Source organism: Cucurbita pepo, chromosome LG09 (genome assembly GCF_002806865.2).
Source record: "Cucurbita pepo subsp. pepo cultivar mu-cu-16 chromosome LG09, ASM280686v2, whole genome shotgun sequence".
Lineage (NCBI taxonomy): Eukaryota > Viridiplantae > Streptophyta > Magnoliopsida > Cucurbitales > Cucurbitaceae > Cucurbita > Cucurbita pepo.
In genome coordinates, this window is record NC_036646.1 from 6,730,025 (window position 1) to 6,740,684 (window position 10,660).

The 10,660-nt window shown below is 35.3% G+C and overlaps 1 protein-coding gene across 1 annotated transcript in view; it reads right to left on the reverse strand.

Moving 5' to 3' along the window:
* LOC111801347 (cation-chloride cotransporter 1-like) overlaps nt 1–9,801 on the reverse strand; it is a 13,754-nt gene extending 3,953 nt beyond the window's left edge. The window contains exons 1-9 of the mRNA XM_023685308.1: nt 9,276–9,801; nt 8,856–8,999; nt 8,534–8,612; nt 5,284–5,375; nt 4,024–4,138; nt 3,083–3,183; nt 2,827–2,888; nt 1,977–2,201; nt 238–352 (exon numbers count right to left, since the gene is read on the reverse strand). Coding sequence (XP_023541076.1) covers nt 238–352; nt 1,977–2,201; nt 2,827–2,888; nt 3,083–3,183; nt 4,024–4,138; nt 5,284–5,375; nt 8,534–8,612; nt 8,856–8,999; nt 9,276–9,670 — 1,328 coding nt within the window. The 5' untranslated portion in view covers nt 9,671–9,801. The remainder of the gene's footprint in view (nt 1–237; nt 353–1,976; nt 2,202–2,826; nt 2,889–3,082; nt 3,184–4,023; nt 4,139–5,283; nt 5,376–8,533; nt 8,613–8,855; nt 9,000–9,275) is intronic.
* Nucleotides 9,802–10,660: the final 859 nt, after the last annotated feature.

Here is a 10,660-nt window from a genome sequence, read left to right on the forward strand (position 1 = left end):
GGGGCGGCGGGGTAGTAAGAAAATAAATCGATAAAATACTGTGCTTTGCTTTAGGATCATCAATGGCAACTAAGTCCAACATCCAACAATCCCAATTTCAATAAAACAAATGGTTCTCACTATCACATAAGTGAGAAAAACAATTTTTGACTCCAAACTGTAGAAATTCAGAGAAAATATATAAAATTAACTATAAAAAATATGCAAAGGCTGAAAAAAATAACATCCAAAGCTTACTTGAAATTCCAATATACGTTTCCCTGAGGATCGGGAATTCCAGCACTGTTAGTCATCTGATAATCAGAACTCCAATTTTCTTTAAAAGTATCCATACTCAACCCTGTGACACCATCTGAATAACATTGCAAAAGAAAGCACCAATTTAATTCTTCAAATACATTATGCACACCGTTGATAAAAGTGACGACAAATTAAATAACCTCATTGTTCAACATCATGTCATTGAGACTATGGCCTCCTGACGATTAAATATATATATATATATATATATCAAGAATCATTACATCCAAGTTTTCATACAAAATTTATTTAAAGCTAAATAAACCACATGAAAGCCCAACACAAATCTCTATTCTTTGCCGCAAAAGGTCAACCAGGTATTGTTTCTTGTTCAAAAAACAAAGTTGAACAGAAATTTCCCAATCTCAATGACACATAAAATAAACTGACACCGAAAGTACAAAAAATGTAGGAATCAAGGTTCCTAGTATGACATTAGTAAACAATTTGTAACATCATCATTCAACCTGTCAGCTGAAGAAAAAATGAACCATTGAAACTATCATCTCATCAACAAAGCCTCATTATGTAATCTCAAGTTACCAATGCCTAAATCTCCAAGCTCCACAAACATAGAAACTACCTCGCAATTGACCAAGTGGAATCTTCTCCCCTCATTAATTATTTCCCACAAGAAATTCTTCATAAGCCTCTCAATGACCTTGCACTCCAAAACACGAATTCCAAACAAAGGAAGATAGTAGCTAGGAATTTCATTCAATACAGGTTGGATATAAGATTGACCAAGAAACCTATAGTGCATAGCAAAGTTCTAGAGAAAAATGTTGTTAATTCATGAAATGGAACAAGTATCAAAATAAAAATTTAGTGCATCATATATATCGTAAACAACATAAACGAAAGTATAGTTTCCTTCTCCTGCTTCCTTCTTCACGCTGTATTCCCACTTTCCTTTCCCAGCAAAACTAAATTCCTTTGCTGGTAATTTGTAAAAAGGTTAAAAGGCCAGCTGTTCCACTCACCACACACTTGTATGAAGTAATTAATTAAATTTATTCACGTCTGGCCTTCCAGATTCCCATTTTGAAATTTCAATAATATTCTCCATGGGTCTTCGTACTCCTTAATCCTTCCTTTCTACCTTTCCAGTTTAACTCTTCTTTCTATCCTTTCCTTTCCCTCTGTCTTTCCAGTCTTCAGACTTTAGTCATGCACGCAGGCCGCATATTCTCTCCACCCTTCTTCTTTAGTAATTCTTATTTCTTTGAATCTGGCAGGGGAAGTACTTCGTCACTTGGGCTCCGAAAAAAGTTAGATCGATGAACACTCTGAACATGCCAGAAATGATTCTCCAATTTCTTTGATTTGTTTTCATTTTTCACTTTTTTTATGATGTTTATTTGAGTTGGAAGGTTTTGATTCAGTTCGATTCATACGATTCCAATGAAGAAACATATGTTTTAGCTCATTTACGATTCAAAGGCACGATTGAATTATTTGGCTTGCGTTTTAATCTACCTCGTGCGATACAACTCGTGTATCGTAAGAGTTAAACAATAGACCTAAGTGTAGTGCTTGAAATCTGACAGGTTGACCATTCGATACATGCAGAATGCAAACCAAAAGAACCGTCAAGTGTACATGGGACCCACATATTTAGAAGAATGACATGCTCATAAGATATTATTTTTCATTAAAAAGGAAAAAAGAATCACCTGCAGGGTCGTTTTTCTTGGCCAGAAAAATTCCAAGAAATATGCAAACTACTGAGAACAAGACTGGAATAAGGAAAGCAGGAGCAACCCTATTAATCATTTTCACACCACCAAACACAATGAAGCACAGAAAAATCGTCACGATAATGCCATAAACTTGCAAGTCATGTGAACTTGGACTTTGAATTGGTTCAACAGTTGATCCATTAACTTTTGTTACAGTCTCTGCATCGCAATAACAAAATGATCAACGTAATGTGAGAAGTCTCTACGGTAGATTTTAATTACACGTCTTGCTAGTACCAAATATGCAAAATATCTAGAATGCCATAGTGTACGACACAAAAAAAAAATTGTAATAGACAAAAAACCATTTGTGGGATGGCCAATAGCCCAAATGACAAAGTGAAAAGTTTTAAGGAGAAGGTCAGATATTTTGTAATAAATCTTACAATATTGCTACTATCTAAAACAGCATTACAGAACTCTATATGCTTCTGTATAGGCCAAATGTTTTAAATTGGATTGCCATCCAATCCTTTAATGCAATTCCACCTCTTAATAATATTATTTGGTTTCATATGAAAAGAAAACCATCATATGTCGTAGAGAATATAGTCAAGAGAATAAACTAGAGTTCTAATGCTTCATATGTAAAAAAAATACAAACCTCACATGTCAGACAGATAAATCCTTGTTATAAAATAGAAATTAAAGACTAAAAATTACAAATGTATACATAATACAAGTCATAAATGAAAACTAACGAGATCCACAACTGATAATAATATATAAGGCTAAGGTAGACACGGGATCATTTCCTGTCTATAGAAGCAAAGATTCCCTTTACCTCTGAATATCCCTGCAGATGGTACAGCATCCAAAAATGTTTCTACAGCTCCCAACACATAACTGAACCAGCAGATTGGGGAGAGCAGAAGGGGGAAATGCAGAAGTTAACATAAAAACAGAGCTGGCGCAAATTATAATAAATAAATAAACAAAAAAAGAAGCAACTGGACAATAGAACAATGGCAAGACTACTGCAACTCTGAGGTCTTTATATTACACCAACCAGAAAAATTAAATTAAACATGTATACTTACAGAGCACCAGCAACTGCATTTCCGAGAAAGAAACATAGCCCAATGCTAACTCCAACCTCTGGACCAAGGGCACGACCTATCAGATAATATGGTCCCCCACCCTAGAAAAAAAAAACAATAAAAAAAACTTAGAAGACCAAACTAATGGGACGTGCATTTTAAGTGACAAATCACTCGACGAACTGGGAAAAAAAATATTTTCAATTGATTAAATTATCAATACAAAATCTTTAGGAAGACCTACTTGTAAGTAAAGATTCGTTTGTATTACTATTTTCAAAGAAAAAGGGTATTTTAGTAGTTTCATTTCGTGCTTTTGCAAAATTTGTTTGCTTTTTTTTCTACAATTAAAAAAAAAAAAAAAATCTAAGAACCAATTTCTTTGATAAAAGGAAAACACTAAAAAAGGGGGAGGAGATCCAAGCCCTAGACCGAGGGGGTTATAAAAAATACACCAATTGATTAAAAGATAATTCAAACTAAATTTGTTGAATGGAGGAACAATTTTATATCAACAGCCAAAAAGGAGGAGATTCAAGAAAAAACCTCAAAGGGCCTCTCTTTGTCAATAAAACCCTACTGCAACTTTCAAGCCAAAAATACCAAAAATTAAATAAAGTTGACACATCGGATATGAATGTTTTCATCTAATTTTTCTTTCTCATAAGTAGAAAGAAATACAAATCAGTTTGTATACCTTAAAATTGTTGAAGCCAGTTGAACTAAAAGGGCATCATTGAATATTTTATAAATGCTGCTGTATTCTTCCTCATACAAATTAACGCTCTTAATAGTTCAATGACAAATAATATATATATTTGAGAAATTATAGATATAATACAGTTAATCACGCTCTTACTAACAGGTATAAAATCCACTAGATTCGCTCACTTCAAGACTTTAAAATTAAGAAGGTTAAAATTTCAACCTAAGAAATGTACCTTCATTGCACCATTAGTTGCAATAGCACTCAGTGAAATTGAAGTCAAGAACGTACATAAACCACAAAATGCCACCAGCACTAATGACTCACCAATCCCAGCCATGCCGACAATCCTGCATTTTTGTTCAATATGGAAACATCTTTCATCTAGATAAGAAAGTATACAAAAAAAAAAGTCCCTCCCATAAAACAGGACCCAGTAAACAGGCAACTGGCTAACTATTACAAGGAGGAACCCCAATTCTATGAGCCAACATGGGTCCTTAAATATTTCGAATTATTTGAAATTGAAGCTAAACATGATTGGTTGAAGGCGTGTTACTCGTTCAAATACAAATATTTTCTAAAAGAACTGTGCCAATATCAAAAAGATTTTGACACATTCTATCCCTACCCGTACCAAGAGCAATTTGGTCCTGTTAAGCTGAACCAGCCATCGAGGCTTATCCACAATCGATGCCAAAGCTTGGCTTCATGCCTAGCTAGGTATACTTTCCAGGAACTCAGAGACCAAACGGCAATTCCTTCGTCTATACGCTAAAAAATTTCATACTACACTCTTCTGTCGTCTTCATCATATCTCTTGGGTCTTAAACCCTTTATCTAAAGATAACATAAGGATGGCCTTAACTTGAAAGGAAAAGCAATGTTCTCTTGATTGATGCTGTTTAAGAAATCTCTTGGGCGTTAAAGTTAGAATAAACTTCTGCAATCTACAAAACAAAAAGGGGGAAAGAGATCGAAAGGAGGTTTTTGACTTGACCAAGTTTCATTGCTCTTCTTGGAATTCTTTGTCAGATGACTTCTGTAACTATTTCTCAGTTCCTAATTAATATTAATTGGGATTTTTATTTATTTTTTTATTATTTTTTTTTTTTTTTTGTTAACTCTTGGTAGGAAAAAATGGATTTTGATTGTAGCTAATCATTGTTACCATGAAAAGTGTCTGTTTTTCTTAAATGGAAATAGATAGAGGAGATTTCAGCTAAGGTGCTTTCTCCAATTTAATTTTTAACGAAAGCATATGCCCTCCTCAAGGCCAAGACTCCGGAGACATCAAGGACTAGGACTTCACTTATTTAAGCTCATTGAAGATTTGAACATGCAACCTTTGGCTAGGTATCATTCAAAGACCGTATGCCATAGGCAACAATGGGTCCTAAGGGTTTTCTTCCTCCAATTTCATGTATTGTGTTAAGCATAAACATGTAAAATACAAAAACAACAGGTGGTAATTGCGTTTAAATGAAATACTTACCAAGAAAATCGAATATAGTAAATGATTCCCAATATGTTCTGTAAGCATGGGATAAATACACCCATCAATGTTCCCGATTTGACTTCCTCGTTCTGCATCAAATGTTGCAAGACGAGCATTAAAAATATATAATTCAAAGGTTAAAAGGCAGCAATTAAAATTCTACATCATTTTAACCCACTAATAATTTCTTACATGCATGGTGAAAAAAATGTTTCCATAGCACAGAAAACAACACAAGATTCCTCAAGCTACTATTTCAACGATAAGTTTATGTTGCTAGAAGAACCTATTGACGCCAATTCCATAAATGAAACAAGAAAGTAAAACAAATAGAATCGGCCACTTTCTTGGAAAAGTATCAGCACCACAAATTTCTTATGTAAACTACAAATTTGGTAGGTTTTGAAAGTGAGAATTTAGTCCATATCATTTTAAATATTAAAACTAGTTCTTAGAGACTCTCTACGAGGATTTTATCAAATCATAGGAACTATTTATGTGATTTTGTCAAAACATGAGGAAAAAAATTCCTTTAAAATCACGATGACTAAATTCTAACTTTCTCTAAACCATATAAACCAAATTTGTTATTTAACCAATTTCTTATATTACAGCCAGATCAACAATATTATATACATAGAAGCTTCAAGATTTACTATCATAAAAATCTATTAATTAGATGTAGAGAAAATTGATCCCAAATCAAATGAAACCAAAGATTTCTGACTAGACTTCTTCTGGTGACATTTTCTTTGTTAACAAGAATCTTCTTCTAGTAACATTAAACTTGGCAGATCAATGTTCACTGCAATTGGCCAATTTCAGGCTTGAATGCCAGCTACTTACCAACAAAGTTAGTAGTAACCGCCCCAATGTTGCAATGACAGGATAACCTAAAATTCATGTGCTCATGTTATTTATAAATCTACGTTGAAAAAAATATATTTTTGAGAAAAATTTATCAATTTATAAATCAGGTGAAAATAAAGAATGCATTTGTTACAGCTATCAAAAATTAGCTTCCATCACCGATCGTAAATAGTGTCAAGATCATATTTGCCCAACTTGATATTGATATAGGGGAAAAAATTGTTTCACATATCATTTCACCATCATAGTCTTTTCTCCCCCAAAAGTTTTAACCAACATTCTCGTTTCAATGGTCTCAACATGATAGATAAAATAAATAAATAAAGTTTCACATTCCCTCACTAACAATGACCACACAAAAACAAAGCAAAGCAGTCACATGCTTTAACTTCCAAAATTCTCATGAACAAGTAATATCTCTTAAGACAGCAGTGACAATTCACGATGGATGTTTATGGGGTACCCAAACTAGATTCCAAGTGCTCATATTGTCAATAAATACTACTGTAATTCATTGGAAACTTGATGATTTCTTTGCCGTATGTTTTTCCTTTACTGTTATTTAAGTAAGTCACTCCATGTGAGATGCTCCATTGCCTTCACTGTTCTTTAAGTAAGCTACTCCATGTGCTATTCTTCATGAAATAAATAGGAGACCCAACCCTTAAAACTTTTGCTTATCCTTAAACACCCTTAGATCCCTTTCCAGCAAGCTGATCCAACAAAAGAAAGGAAGCCCACTTGCCAAAATACCTTTCCTCTATCACCAAAGCATTGATTTATTAAATTCTCCAGCATACCCTACATTCCCGACTTAGGGCCAACACAGTCCCAAATAATTGCAGGAAACTGGATCAAACCTTCCTTGGAACAAAAACAGCTACAAAGGATGATCCGTATCTTCTATCTCTTCCTTACAAAATATATACCAACCTAGAGGACCTCCAGAAGAAATCCATAGTGTAAATTCTCCCATAAGCCACGAGCCTTTAAAAAAACACAACTTCTAAGAAGATTTAACCAGCTGAGGTGCAAAGGACACATGGATGAAGAAGTGATATGTTCTTAAGAAATAATTGCAAGAGAAAAAAACTCAAAGGCTTTAAGGGGACCAGCAATATGATCCCGAAGATCAAGATGCAAGCAAGACCTCTAAAGGAAAAAGTTCCCATCCCCCATTGAAGTTTTACTATGTCCAGGGAAACCAACTGTGCGACAAGACATGGACTTCCATGCCTTCCTACAAGTGCCACAAGAAGCCACATTTGCATTAACCATAGACATCAAACCCATTTTTACTTATAATCTCGTCCCACAAAATCTTAAATGCTATTGGAGGGACCCATGAGGTGAGGCCTCCTAAATCCTGATGACTAAATAAGCACCCACAAACCACCATCCTCCAAAAATCTAGACATCACCTTCCACAATTAACCAATTGAGATCCCCTTTCTCTTCCATATTTTTCCATAAGTGACCTTGCGTATTCTCAAACAAAGATCCAACTGCAAAAAGATTGTACAGATAGAAAAATCTTTATTCTCATTTGTGGAAGTGGAAAGTTCCAAAGAAGGTCCACTTCTTCGCTTAGCAAGTCATTAAGAGTAAATATTTACTATTGAGAAAGATGTGTTCTTTGATTGGTCTGTCATGCTGCATTCTTTGTCGGATGGTGGAGGAAGGCCTTGACCATGTTCTCGAATTGTTTGAAATTATTTCTTTGAGGTGTTCGGTTTGCAGTTTGCTAGTCACATAGGTCTTCAAGAGATGATCGAGGAGTTCATTCTCCAACCGCCATTTTCAAAGAAGTGGAGGTTTTTGTGGCAAGCTAAGATTTATGTTGTAATGTAGCGTTTGTGGGGCGAGAGGAACAATAGGACCTTTAGAAGGCTTGAGAGGGACCCTAGTAATATGTTTTCCGGTGTTGCATGCTTCCCACTGACATCTTGCAAAGGCTTTATAGAAGCGAAACATTATGTTAATAGGTCTAAAGACTTCAAACTCTGCATCTGCTTCCTCTAATTTTTATAGGATAAGGCAAATGAAAGTCGAATCCGTTGAGCCTCTCTCATTCAATGAATACCTTTAAAAAATTCATCTTATGTCCCATCTTTCTTAAATGAAGGCCATAAAAAAGCCATCACAGCCAGAAACTTTAATCCACTCAAATCTAATAACCACCCAGCCAATTTCCTCAGGGGAGAATCTCTCTAGCCACTCTCGTGGTTGCCAATAGCCCTCCAATTCCAAGAAGGGTTTGTGAATTCCGCTTCATGTCTATATAGATATTTTTTACACTCTGACTGAAAACAATATAAATATCCAGATGGAGAATAATAAGGAAAATAACACAATGATGCAAGTTAAGATAGTTCACCTTTGGCAACCCCTGAGAGATTGAAACATTCTCACCATCTCGAGGACTAGAAGGTGCTTGAATTTGTTCCCCCATCATACTATAATAGCAACAAACATACTAGTAACGTTACACAAAATTTAAACTGGGTAGTTGAAAAAATTTAAGTCGAACGAAAATCTCCAAAAGCAAATTGAACCATATAGAGAGGGATAATAAGCCTAGAAACAGTTTTGGGGGCTGACTCCACTCGAATTCTATGTTAAAGGTCCTCTCATAGATGCATTTAATAGATATAAAGAATTTTCTGGCGAACTACACAGACAAATAAAAAACACTGTACCTCTTAAGGCCTAGAATATTGACAAGAGAATCAAAACCAAAAAACTCCAGCTTGGATTCTCCCTGGGGGCCATTAATTTCGACGAGAGTAAGAGAGTTCCCTTCTTTTCCATCAGTGCCTGTCTGAGAACCCACTTTTACCTTCCTGCCAAAGAAGCAAGAGATAAAACACTCTACAATTCAACATTTAATCTAAAGCCTCCAGAAGCTAATCAAAACCAGGAAAAACGCATCTTATCAATACAAATTTCTGCGTCCAATAAACAAATGTAAGACCCTTAATACATAACATCATGATAACGATTAAGAAACAACGCTGCAAATCCAAACCCAAAATTCACTCTGCCAAATTCAAACCCAACAAGTAAAAGAACAGCACAATGACATTGACAAAACCAAAGTAGAAGGAAAAACAGATTACTTCATAGAAGGATGCCGCGTGGTAATGGAAGGCGTAGAGGATGCGGGCCCCGGATCCATGGAAGACATTTCAAGAACAGCACGATCATGGGCTTCAACAGGGCGATATTTCCTTCCCCTCTGCCCATGAAAATCCTCTTCCCCGCTCTCAATATCAGCATTGTCCATTTCAGAACAAGCCAAGATCGAATTCCAACTTAGCTCCCCGCTCTTCCGTTGTAGTGAATCAGTGAAAACAAGAACAAGATGCAGATCCAAAACGAAGACAGGAAATGAAATGCAGATCCAAGTGAAAGAGAGAGTATATAGGAGGAAGCAAGCAAAAGACGTCGGCGACCAAGGAGAGAAATTGAAAGAAGAAGAAAAGGAAGAGAAGAAAAGGGGAGAAAGAGACATATATAGTTCATTTAATCCGCCATTTCCATGGCAATGTCAGAGCGATCGAGCCAGCGAAGGAGCGAACGAGCGAGCGACAGAAACGGATTTGAATGGGGAAAATGGCTCGCGAAGAAGAAACCTGGAAAAAAACGAACACATTTTCAAACGCAAACCAGCACGTGAGTTTCACGGATAATTTCGCGCGTTTGCAACCGTAATTTAGGGCCTAACTGCCTGTTTTTCTGTTTTTTTTTTTTTTTTTTTTTTTTTTTTTTTTTTTTTTTTTTTTTTTTTTTTTTTTTTTTTTTTTTTTTNTATCTTTTTTACTTTTTTGTAAAAATATTATTTATTTTCCCTTTTTCTTAAATCTTTGTATTTTATTAAGTAAATAAGGAAGTTTTAATGTCCTTAATTTATTATCTATTTTCACCTGATTTTAATCTTTTTTTTTTTTTTCCTTTTTGGTTAGATTTGGATACTCGTGGTTGGAATTGAACATTATGTGTTTTGGGTGATTTCTCAGTTATTATTTATTTAATTTATCGGTTGGTTCACATTTTGAGAAATTGAAATTTGTATTATATGAGAATGTAAGCAAAAGGCAACAACAACGGCCTACTGCATGTAACTATTGAGTAGGGAGAAGTTGACAACTAGTCATACTCCCCTATAGTACATTTTGAGGCATTTTAGTCCTGGTAGGTGTAGACACGATTTTGGTGAACGGTCATACACTCCTGTACTGACCCAAAATGAAATTGTAAATACCTATCTAGAATGAAAGCATGTAAAAAGGGTTTGGAACGGGCATACAACCATAGACAACACGTCCTAGACAAGCAAAACTGGGACATCTGTCATGCGGCTATTGACAACACGCTTTGGACATGCATGACCGTGACATCCTCCCCCATTTAATTGGTTGACGTCCCTATCAACCAACTCAGACAAGCAAGATTGGGACATCTATCATGCTTTAGGCAAGCATGACAGTGACATCCCCTGTCA